At 43.0% G+C, this 13,282-nt stretch overlaps 1 protein-coding gene across 1 annotated transcript in view; it reads left to right on the top strand.

Annotated features, from left to right (window-relative positions):
- LOC145417752 (tyrosine-protein phosphatase Lar-like) overlaps positions 1-11,067 on the top strand; it is a 52,126-nt gene extending 41,059 nt beyond the window's left edge. The window contains exons 3-6 of the mRNA XM_080286358.1: positions 4,280-4,360; positions 6,766-6,898; positions 7,931-8,017; positions 10,922-11,067. Of these exons, the coding sequence (XP_080142484.1) occupies positions 4,280-4,360; positions 6,766-6,898; positions 7,931-8,017; positions 10,922-11,067 (447 nt within the window). The remainder of the gene's footprint in view (positions 1-4,279; positions 4,361-6,765; positions 6,899-7,930; positions 8,018-10,921) is intronic.
- Positions 11,068-13,282: the final 2,215 nt, after the last annotated feature.

The following is a 13,282-nucleotide window of genomic DNA, read 5'->3' as shown; positions in this document are numbered from 1 at the left end:
AGTCTTGAATAATTCTGGTGTTGGTTGACACAAGCCTACCGTGGTGTGGCACAGCGAGCTATGGTGCTGTGATTCCGTTTGCAACTACATACCTTTGTGAGTCAGGGATTTCAGCGTTTGTTTCTATCAAAATAAAAAGTGGAAATCAACTGGATGTCAACGATGACATGCGTGTTGCCTTGTCAAAGACCACTCCACAGTGTCATCTTATTCAAGCCAAACAACAACAACAACTCTCTCACTGAAATGAACTTTTGATCAGACTTAAAGTTTTGTTTTGTTTAATTTGCTCAACTTGGATGTATTTCATTTTTTCGAGTGGCCATTAGTTTTTGCATGAAAAAGAGAAACATAATTCTTTGTCAAGACTGTTTTATACTTTGTGATCCACTGCGTGAAGTAGTTTTCAATAAAATAATGTATATTCATTGCATGCAAAATGCTGCGTTTGTGTTTATGTGCATTTTTGTAGGGAAGGGGTTCATAGCGTTCACCAGATTCTCGAAGGGGTCCGTGACTCATAAAAGTTTTTTTTTTTTTTTTTAATAAGAACCACTGATCTAGTGCATCGTTCTCTCTCTCTCTCTCTCTCTCTCTCTCTCTCTCTCTCTCTCCACCCATCTATCTGTCTATCTACTTATATTTACCTATCTACTGCATCGTTCTTTTAGTTCCTACACCTCTCTCTCTCTCTCTCTCTCTCTCTCTCTCTCTCTCTCTCTCTCTCTCTTATTCAGACATCGTGATCGCCTTTAGCTTTCAATACTTCTTCACATTTTTTCGAGTTTTCTATTTCCATCCATTCTTTTTCCTCACTTGCAATCCAGCACCCGTGACCTTGATAAAAGAGAGAGATATATAAAGTGGCCTAATCCAATTCACTCACTGGCGGCCGAAAATAAACCAAATCTGTGCCGTATAATGTGGGAAATGAGCGAAAATATTTGGAAATGAGTGGAGTTGATGTGGTTATGTTCTTTGTGAGAATTAATGTACTGAGTGGTTTTACAATTTAGTATTATCATTGTTATTATTATTATTATTATTATTATTATTATTATTATTATTATCATTAGTAGTAGTGGAAGTAGCAGTAGTAGTAGTAGTAGTAGTAGTAGTCGTAGAACAGTAGTAGTATCATCATTATTATCATCATCACCATCATTATTGTCGTTGCTGTTGATGTTATTTCTGTGTCATACATTAATGATTCTTCCAAGGTAAACTGTAATGACTAATTTTCTTGGAGGAGGAGGAGGAGGAGGAGGAAGAAGAGGAACGGGGGGAGGAGAAAAAGGGGAAGGAAGAGAGGACGAAAAGTGCAAATTATGACAGGCAACAGGAGGGAAAAACAAAGAGCAAAGAAAACAACATTCACACAGACAGACACAGAGATATAAGACAAACCCTGAGAACAAACACAACCACAAAGTCAAAACAAAATCACACTGACATTTTCTCCATAACACCGAACACGCAAAACAGGTAGCAGATTTTAACAGCGAAATCTTGCTACTGTCTGCTCACTTTAACCTGGCCAAAATTTTCGTCCCTTTTCAGTCTATTTCCCGTAACTAAAAAAAAAAAAAAAAAAAAAAAAAAAAAAAAAAAAAAAAAAAATTTTTTTTTTTTTTTTTTTTTTTTATTTCAGCCAGAGATGGAAAATGTAATAATATTTTCAGCAAGCAATGTTCACTTGTACAGTACAACTTTCCTACCTTTTTACTCGCATTCACACACACACACACACACACACACACACACACACACACGTTAACAATCACAACCCTCCCGTTCCCATTTTTTTCATACATTTCAGTTATTATTTTTTGAAGAATGAACAGAGGCCATAGCGGCATCCTTCCTAACACCTCTCCTTTAGCGACTTATCCTGCATACAAAACTAAATTATTCTTTTGTACGTTATCTCTGTATTGATTACTAGCTACATAAAAAACACACAATACTATACTGTATTCACCTGGGATATGCAGAAATGACTCGCTGATGGAAAAGTGCTACGTACTCTCATTAAAAATACCTAAACGTTCCCTTATGTATTATCTCCGTCTTTTAAAAATCAACGAAACTCCATAAAAATAAAAGAAACTTGGCATGTTCAAAAGTAAATCGCTAAGGAAGAGGTGTTAAGGAGCAACGAGAGTACGGGAGCTTGGTGAGTTTCTGAACCATGCTATCCTTGTCTTATCCATATACGGTACACAAATTATACTTACGGCAGGGAAATTATCGTAAGCTCGTTTGTGAACCCGAGTTCGTCTTACGTCACTCCCTTACGTCACCCTCTTACGTCACATCCTTACGTCACTCACTTGTCAGTCCATTATGTCACTCCCTTACGTGATTTCCGTACGTCATTATTGCGTCACTTCCTTACATCATCTCCTTACGCCACTCACCTGTCACTTCCTAACGTCACTCGGTTCCCTCACACCCTACGTCACCGTCTACGTCACTCCCTTACGCATCTTACCTGAAACACAAAAATATATACACGTAACTAAAAAGTATTTGTGAAAATATAGTGAAATTAACTGATTGTAAAAGGTAACAGAAAAAACATGAATATATTTTGAGAGAAAACAGATGAAACTGGTACTAATAACTCATACAATAATAATAATAATAATAATAGAAATTCATGAATACAGTAGTTAAAATAATTCAGTTTGAAATAATTGGTGACATTTGTGATTGACGAAACTAAGAATACATCAGTGAAAATAATAACAAACTGGAGAGTAGCGAAAAAAATAACTGAGACTAGACAAGTGAAAATGAGAGAGAAAAATGGTGACAATGTATTCAGGACTGTGTGACAGAGAGAGAGAGAGAGAGAGAGAGAGAGAGGGGGGGGGAATGCTATCTCGCCTGAAGAGGGGAGAAGATTTTTCAGGAAGTAAAAGGAATACCTCTGCAATCCTGATACAAAAAATTAAAACCAAAACAAATATACACATACAAATCGCTATATACATTCATCTATCTATCTATCTATTGCTAGACGCCTCAATCCCGTTTGGGGTGGCCACAAACAAATCGCCTCCAAGTCGCCCTGTCCCCCGCCATTTCACTGCCCTGCTCCCAACTCACACCCCCCTCTCTCATACATACATATTTTCATCACACACAGTAACTACATAGAAATACATTGGCCTTTAGTCATAATACATATATACAAAAATGTTCATATTACAAAAATGTTACGTATATACATCATGTGTTACACTAATACATACATACATACAAAAATATATACATACACACGTTCACACATACCGGTACACATTACAGGAAATATATGTACTTAGCGTGTTACGAGTGTTACATAATATTACAGGTACAGGTGATATACGGTATGTACTTAGCGTGTGTTATTCTACTACATAATATTACAGCTACTGACGGTGTTACGAAATTAAGTAGCCCAATATTTCTCACTCTCCCTCTCCTGATAACGACGCTGTAAATTTTGCTCTCAGTGGTATATCTTCTCTGTAACAGGCGCTGGCTGATAAATACACCAACATACCAGCCTGCTATACCACACCAGTATATTGGTTCTGCCACACCACATCACCATACCAGCCTGCCATACCACACCACCAGCCAGCCATACCACATTACCATACCAGGCTACCACACCACTTTTTTACCCTGCCACACCATTACTATACCATCCCATATCACCTCACCTACAATATCACTCTCACACAACTATTTCATCAACGATATTACTACTGCACCATCATGCCCAGCACTACATCATCACAAACAACCTCTGTCCCCTATCACACCACATCACATCACTACACCATGACGCCAGCCCACCCTCTCGACATCACACCACACCACAGCGTCTCCACAATACACCACCAACTCATACTACACCACATCACATCACGTCATCACACCCACACCACCACATCATGCACGCCGTCACCATAGTACAATAACACCACATCACACCATACCACACCAAGCCATAGCCCTACTCCCACACCCTCACATTTCCACACCACCACAGCACATCACGCCAGCTATTATCCTCCTCCACACCACACCACACCACCACAAGTACTCCACCCAGCACTCCACCCCACCATCACTCCACATAAGCTAACCCCGACCCTCCTCCACACCCGACCACACCACACCACCACAACTACCCTATTCACCACACCACACCACCTCAACTACCCCTTTCACCACACCACCACCACCACCTCCACTAACCCCTCTCCTCTCCCCCCTACAGAAAGTGTCGTGGATCCGCAAGAGGGACCTTCACGTAATGAGTTCCGGTATGGTTGTGTTCGCCTCTGACCAGCGATTCCAGGTAATGTACAGTACGTGGGGGTGTACGTGAGTTGTGTACTTGAGCGTGGATGTGTATGTGGATGTAGATGTAAGAGTGTACGTTGTTGAAGTTGATGTACGTGGATGTGGAGGTGGGTGGGGATGTGGAAAAGTGGGTGTGTACGTGGGTGTGACTGACTTGCAGTGTCATAGGGGATATAGTTAAAGTACATGCGTGTAGCTGGTGGATGTATATTGTAGACAGTGTACATGGGACAGCCAGTGTACATGGAAGACAGTTTACATGTTGTTGGTGGGCGTACACAGAGTAGGTGGGTGTACGGTACATGGGGTAGGTGGGTGTACGGTACATGGAGTAGGTGGGTTATAGTACATATGGAAGGTGGGTGTACATGGGCTAGGTGGGTGCACATGTGAAAGAGTGTACATGGAGTTGTGGTGTATATGGAAGACAATGTACATGGTGTAGGTGGATGTACACAGTGTAGGTGGGTGTACATGGTGTCGGTGGGTGTACATAGTGTAGGTGGGTGTACATGGTGTCGGTGGGTGTACATAGTGTAGGTGGGTGTACATGGTGTAGGTGGGTGTACATGGTGTAGGTGGGTGTATATGGTGTAGGCGGATCTACATAGTGTAGGTGGGTGTACATGGTGTCGGTGGGTGTACATGGGGTAGGTGGGTGTACATGGTGTAGGTGGGTGTATATGGTGTAGGTGGATCTACATAGTGTAGGTGGGTGTACATGGTGTCGGTGGGTGTACATGGTGTAGGTGGGTGTACATGGTGTCGGTGGGTGTACATAGTGTCGGTGGGTGTACATGGGGTAGGTGGCTGTACATGGTGTAGGTGCGTGTACACGGCCAGGGCAGCACAGGTCGGAGGCAGCTTCCCTGGGTACGAAGTGAACCTTAACTCCGGGGAATTGGGTTGATCCCGAGGGAGCCCCAGGGAGCCCCAGGGAGCGCCAGGGAGCGAGAGGGAGCCGGACACACTTGTACCCTCCCACTATCCTCAAACCTTCTCCAACCCCTTCAGGCCGGGGATCGAGTTTATATTCTTATCTCCAGACGATTTCATTCAGCTTGGAGAGTGAAATCAGGCTTTGAAGGGGGTTTGGAGAGAGAAATCAGGCTTTGAAGGGGGTTTGGAGAGAGAAATCAGGCTTTGAAGGGAGTTTGGAGAGAGAAATCAGGCTTTGAAGGGAGTTTGGAGAGAGAAATCAGGCTTTGAAGGGGGGTTTGGAGAGAGAAATCAGCTTTTGAAGGGGAGTAATCTGGTGGAAACCGTCCTTAACCCCGTCGCTACACATCACCTCTCTAAAGCCCAACAAAATCAAGATGAAGGAATAATACGCTATAAAGCACCGAGAGAGCGCAGTCAACAGCCAACACCAATAAATATTACGATTTACTGGTATAACTCGTTTCCTACTACACTAGACAATACTTTCATGGTCCCACACAGTCAGGTAGTTAATTGTATGGCCTTAGTCTGCCCTGTTACGCGGCATCTGAGAGCGCATACCTCCATCGACGCCAAAACAAAAAAAAATGTATTATTTATTCCTGCAACATATTCTGGATCCACCTCAAAGTCTAATCTCTTCCCTGACGCAGTGCCCACCTATCCACCACACTTAACTGATACACAATAACTTTCTGAAATACCTTGTACACAAACAGACACGGGTGAATACATAATCTCCGTCCACCTGCCTTAGCGAGGGTAACTAAAAGCAATGCCATCAGGACTGAAGCGATGACGTTGAGTGCGCTGGGTTTCTGTATGCTAAAAAAACAGCCTCTATTGTTTGTCTAAATAAATGTCCTGGGTGCACTGGTAGCAAAGAAGGATTACTGAAGCTGCTTTTATTTTTTTTATCACTAACTCCTATGATTTTCGTCAGCTGAACCTTATCTTTTATCAGAATGAACAAAGTTAGGAGGAGCGAGGACGATGGGAAGAGGGAGTGAGGAAGTGGAGAGGGATGGGAAGAGGGAGTAAGGGAGTGGAGAGGGATGGGAAGAGGGAGTGAGGGAGTGGAGAGGGATGGGAAGAGGGAGTGAGGAAGTGGAGAGGGATGGGAAGAGGGAGTGAGGGAGTGGAGAGGGATGGGAAGAGGGAGTGAGGGAGTGGAGAGGAATGGGATGGAGGAGGGGGAAGGGGGGGAGTTGACGCAGGGTACTGGAGCACAAGACCTGCATTGCAATAGGATCTGTGTGTGTGTGTGTGTGTGTGTGTGTGTGTGTGTGTGTGTGTGTGTGTGTGTGTGTTGGCAGCGGTGAAAAAGTGCGGTATAGTGGAAAGTCATCATCATCATCATCATCACTATCATTAACCAAACCTTCCCCTTCACTCATACCCTCCCCAGTACCAACTCCTAATCCCCAATCCCTAATCCCCAATCCTCATTCTCCCCAGGTGCTGCACAGTGACAAATCGGAGAACTGGACGCTACAAATCAAGTACTCGCAGCTGAGGGACGCAGGTGTGTACGAGTGTCAGGTGAACACGGAGCCCAAGATGTATATGTCCTTTCAGCTCAACGTTGTAGGTGGGTGCACTATTTATCCATTTATCTATCTATCTTGCACTATTTATCCATTTATCTATCTATCTATCTAGCTAGCTTTATATCTCTCTGTTTGTTTATTTTATTACTTATCTGCCTGTCTGTGTCTGTCTCTCTGCCTGTCTATCTCAGTCTGTCTCCGTCTAGCTGTCTACCTCTCTGTTTATCTGTCTCAACCAATTGTCCCTTCATATCTTGTTCTCTCTCTCTCTCTCTCTCTCTCTCTCTCTCTCTCTCTCTCTCTCTCTCATTATTACACACCTGGCCTTCACCACCTCTCTTCAGTACTGTAGTAGGCGTAGGTAAGAACAAGGTAATTTTTAATAACGTAGTCCAAACTCACGTCAAAAATAGTGTTATTGAGGAGTATTTATTCTTTACGCCTCTCAATCCTATTCCTTGTCCGCCAGACGATTTCACTCAGCTAAGACAAATCCGTTCAGAGTACAGGGCTTATCTAACCAACCTTAATCCACTGAATCTTGAATCTTCAGTGAATCCGAATTACCCGACTGTATCCATTTTCCTCACCTGATTCTAGCCTAACCTGAAAATAGTGACCGATATAAGTAGATTTAACCTAATTCAATATGATATAAATCTGAATTAGCCCAATCTGGTTTTATTATTATTATTATTATTATTATTATTATTATTACTTTTGACAATTTGGTATACAATTTAAATATACATTGTTTCCACATTAACCATTTTCTGTAAAACGGCACCAAAGAAAACTCATAAATTTATGGGTAACAAAATTATTTGTACGTCCTAAAAGCCACAAATAATTGAGAGCTATCACCTCCACGTATGTATACCGGTGTGTGTGTGTGTGTGTGTGTGTGTGTGTGTGTGTGTGTGTGTGTGTGTGTGTGTGTGTGTGTGTGTGTGTGTGTGTGTGTGTGTGCAAAAATACAATTGAAAACCAATATACTTAAGAAATTATTACATGTAACAGGTACTCCCATTTAATATCAGTGTAATCCCCCAATGTACTACCCCTATGTACAGAGTCCATGGCGAGGCTAAGCGGGCCGGAGTACGTAATGGCGGGTAGCACAATCAACCTCACCTGTACACTCTCCCACCACACGCAAGGTGAGTACTGTACTTTGGCACCGGAAGTACAGGTAGACGCGGTAACAGGTGCAAGGGTAAGATAAGAGATGGAGGAGGAGGAAGTGGAGAGGTACAGTGGAAGAGTGGATTAGGAGTGGTAGACCATCAACAACATCAACATCACCATCAGTAACAGCAAAATCATCATCATCATCATCATCATCATCATCATCATCATCATCATCATCATCATCATCACCACCACCACCACCACCACCACCACCACCACTACCACCACCATCATCATCATCATCATCAACACCATCATCATCATCAACAACTTCACAATCACCACCACCACCACCACCATCATCATCATCACCACCATCACCACCACCACCACCACCACCATCATCATCATCAACAACTTCACAATCACCACCACCACCATCACCATCATCATCATCACCACCACCACCACCACCACCACCACCATCATCATCATCATCATCATCATCAACAACTTCACAATCACCACCACCACCATCATCATCATCATCATCATCACCACCATCACCACCACCACCACCATCATCATCATCATCATCATCAACAACTTCACAATCACCACCACCACCACCACCACCACCATCATCATCATCATCATCATCATCATCAACACCATCATCATCATCAACAACTTCACAATCACCACCACCATCATCATCATCATCATCATCATCATCATCATCATCATCATCACCACCACCACCACCATCACCACCACCACCACCATCATCATCATCATCAACACCATCATCATCATCAACAACTTCACACTCACCACCACCACCACCATCATCATCATCACCACCACCACCACCACCATCACCATCATCACTTGCCACCACCAACCTCTTCCACTTTCTCATATCACACAAAGCGGTGGAAAAGTATATAAATAAAGGAACATTAAATAAATAAACAAATAAATATAAGCACGCTAAATAAAGGAATAAAATATATACACATAAATAAATACCGGTATATAAAAGAATAAAAATAAATAGAAAAATATAAGTACGTTAAATAAAGGTATAAAAAATAAAAATACAAAAATAAATAAATAAATAAATAATAAACAGATACATATATAAGCAAAGAAATAAATGATCAACAAATAAACCTGTATTCAAAGTCAAGTCTGTCTCACTCGCCGACAAACACGACATAAACACCCTCGTATGAACATCACCTAAACACCGTGTAAACATCACCTAAACACCGTGTAAACATCACCTAAACACCGTATAAACATCCTCTAGTCCATATCAACACTCTAGACTCTCCCCACCCCTTTTCCCTCCCCCCCACCGCTTCCCCCTCTCCCCTACCCCTCTCTAATCCTACCCCCCCCTCACCCTCTTTCCCTCCTCTCCCTCCTTCACCACCTATTCTCTCCTCCCTCCCCTCTTCTCTCTCCTGCCCTCCTTTCCTCCTCCTCCTCCTCCTCCTCCTTCCCATCACTTCCTCATCCTCCCCCCAATCCCTTTCCCTCCCCCATCACCTCTCCCTCCTCTCACTCACAAACAAATAAGCAAATCAATCAATCAATCAATCAATACCTTAGTTACAAGAAGAAAATGATAGTAATATATTTTGTGGACCTGAAACAAAGCCACTGCCACACATTCCACACACACATACACACACACACACACACACACACACACACACACACACACACACACACACACACACACACTAGACGCAGGAAATTAAAAAAATCTCTCAAGTGTAAATTTTGCAGACCTAAGGCATACGATAATTTAACACACGACGGGTTAATATACCTTAATTATGACAAAATCTATCTATCTATCTATCTATCTATCTATCTATCTACAGCCAGACGCCATAATCTCGTAAGGGGCATAAATGGTGCTAAATAATTCTGTGTATGCGTATCGCGGTGCATGACACATATCTGACACTTGACACCCAGGGAAGAGTCAAACATGATTCAGGTCTGTTTGCTCTACCTGGATGCGGCGTGTGCAGAGAGGCGGAAGAGAAATTGACACCTGGAGAGAGAGAGAGAGAGAGAGAGAGAATGTAAATACAGGTTTTTAAAAATGTTATGTTTATGTGTTTACAAGTCGGCTGTCATTATTTGAAAAAGAAAATGTTTTTTTTTTTTTCTTAAGACAAATTTTAGCTGTATTACCCCTCCCATCCCCCCTCTCACTTTCCTCCCCCAGCGCCTCCCCTCACATTCCTACCCCACCCCAATCCTCTTCTCCCTTCACATTCCTACCCCACCCCTTCCCTTCCCTTCCCTCATACTCTTACCCCTATCCCTCCCCTTTCCTCCCCCCTTTCCCCTCCCCTTACAGCCCCATTCCTCCTCCCCGTCCCCAACACATCCCTCCTCCCCAATCAGACGTGAAACAATGTGTGCAGAAAGCGTAGAGTTTATCCATCTATCTTTGAGCATATTCTCTCGGTGGCTTTGATGAATTCCCAGCACCTCTTCCGTAGCAATTTATTCTTCGCATTTCGGTTCAGTATCCTCTTGTATATTGTTGACGCATATTATGTTGATATTAAAGCGATATAGAAAACATGCAAGATAATCTCAATGTTCAACAGTAGAATTGATCGCTGAGGATGACGTGCTCGGGTAAAAGGGCAAAGTAAGCATCAGTACCTCTTTCTCCCTCTCGGCATCTATCTACCTACCTATCTATCCATCTATCTGCCCATCTATCTATATCTATGTATCTATCTGTCCGTCTGTTTACGCATCTATCAATCTATCTATCTATCTACGTATGTATAAGATGCTGGACAACGAGGGTCAAGTGAGAATCATTACCCCTTTCCCTCTCTATCTACCGGCTGTCTCCCTATCTATCTATCTATCTATCTATCTATCTACAGGTCTGATCCACTGGTACCAGGGGTCAGAGATGCTGGACTACGAGGGTCGGGTCAGCATCAGCACCAGGGACGAGGGGGATGGTATGAGGTCAGAACTGGTCATCCTGGAGGCCGCCCCCCACCACTCCGGGAACTACACCTGCTGACCAACCTCCGCCCACCCCGCCTCTCTCCTCGTCACCGTACTCAAAGGTAATTACAGGTGTGGACAGGTGTTCTAGCGGGGTGTCCAGGTGCTTAAAGGGGTGCTAGAGAGGTGTACACATCACCAGAGAGGTGTACATCACTAGAGGTGCACACATTACTAGAGGAGTGTACATATTAGTAGACAGGTGTACACACTCCAGGGGATCTAGAGGGATGTGCACATTACTATAAAGCGTTTGGGGTAGATATATATTTATGATGTACAAGTCACTACGGGTAATTCTATATGGGTGTACAAATGGAGGTGCGACGGTGGGGTACTGTAATTATTGAGGATGTACTATACGTGTTGTTACAGGAGTACAGGATGGGTTACTTTATCACACTGGAGCCTATGTACAGTAATGGACAGAACTGGACATTTTTAGAAGTCAATAAACGGGGCCGCATACGGGTCAGACTTATGAGCTTCGCGACTATGAGCAGACAGGCGGAGGGCGGTACGCTACGACCCTCCCCAATATACCCTACACACGGCTGCCCTGGGATCCTATAGGGCAGGGATCGGCAACCTCTGATGGACTGGCGGCCGGGACTGCTCTGTTACTCAGCTGGGGAGCCAGAGGTTTTGAACTAAAGTCTATACCCCCTTTTCCAATAAAAATAATAATAATAATAATAATAAAAATAACGACGGGTAGACTAATGGGTGGGCGCCAATATTGTCTTGTTGGAGGGTGGGCAACATTTCTAAATTATCGTTTATAAAGCAAAATTATCGCACCAACTTATATAAAGCCATTTCTTTTAAATATTCAAGTCATTAAATATATCGCATCCCTACGTGTCAAGTGGGGTTGGTGGAGGATTAGTGCCCCTCCCTGTAAAACAATTAACTCTAAGCCCTTGGCCACCCCGTTTGGGATACATGGCGTCTGGCAATGATGAATGGATGAACGTTGCCGTTTATCGCACAGGCCAAATTATCGGCGTTGGACAATAACATTTACACGTAGGGTAGCGCTGGATCACTGAGTGCCGACTGCAGCACGTCATAGCCTCCTAAGTCAGAGCTCATGTCTATTCGAATACACACTTTTTCAAACAAACCTCATCCTGGTGTTTGCCATAGTGATTAACAGCCGGTAAGACTTGCTAGTTTTTCACTTAGTACGTGAAAAACAGGAATATTTCTGTGAGTCTGTGGAGCACACTGGCGGGCGGGTTAGATTATAGGTTTAAGGACTGGGTAGGGCCACTTTCAAACGAGCCATTGGTTGCCATCTTCCACTTGCTTTATACAATACGAGGCTAGAGGGGGTACTGCCACATTAATACCTCCCATGTAATCTAGCCTACGTAACTGAGCAAGACAATCTAGCCTCGGGACCCTACTAGGACGAATGTGTGGTAGTCAGGTATTAGTTGTTGTAATTACAGTCTTTGTTTTAAGCGAAGGGAACAGAACCATTTTCACAACATAATTATTAAGTCGTGGTTGTATGAAAATCAGTGAGCTTCAGTTATGAGGCAGGAATGGGTCTCCTTGGTTACTAGTCAAATCAACCTTCCAATACGACTACACTTGGCTGTCAGCTGGGTTTAAAGGGGTTAGAGATATTTACAAGGTGAAGACAAAGGAACTATAGAAGGTTAGCATATATATCTATTTCTATTATATATTATTAAGGTCAAACCACCTATTACGACAGGCTGACTCTCTCTCTCTTTCATTATTATTTTTTTTTTTAAATCTAAGGGAAACTCGGGTATTTTCAATCATAATATTTGGTCTTTTAAAAACTCGAGATATTTAAACATACTGACATTAAACACCAAACACTGTTCACTCGCCAACCGTGTTTTTTTCTGGCCACACACACACACACACACACACACACACACACACACACACACACACACACAATCTTCACTACTTTCCTCTTAAAATAAACACCACCGTAATACTGATGTATACATATATTTACTAAAACATACACACATATACCTCTCTCTCTCTCTCTCTCTCTCTCTCTCTCAAGCACCGCAACGCCTCCCGCCCAAACACTCACTCAGGCAATCACTACCCTTTACACACACACACACAAACACACGCAAACGCGAGCGCCCGTTCACATTTACTCTGAAAAACATACATACATACATACATACATACGCACATACTCGCACACACATTCATAATTACGCCCATTC

The sequence above is a fragment of the Coenobita brevimanus genome, chromosome 111 (genome assembly GCF_032717465.1).
Source record: "Coenobita brevimanus isolate Jiangsu-jjx chromosome 111, ASM3271746v2, whole genome shotgun sequence".
Classification (NCBI taxonomy): Eukaryota; Metazoa; Arthropoda; class Malacostraca; order Decapoda; family Coenobitidae; genus Coenobita; species Coenobita brevimanus.
Note: the sequence above shows the minus strand (reverse complement) of the source record. Positions and strands in the feature narration are given on the sequence as shown.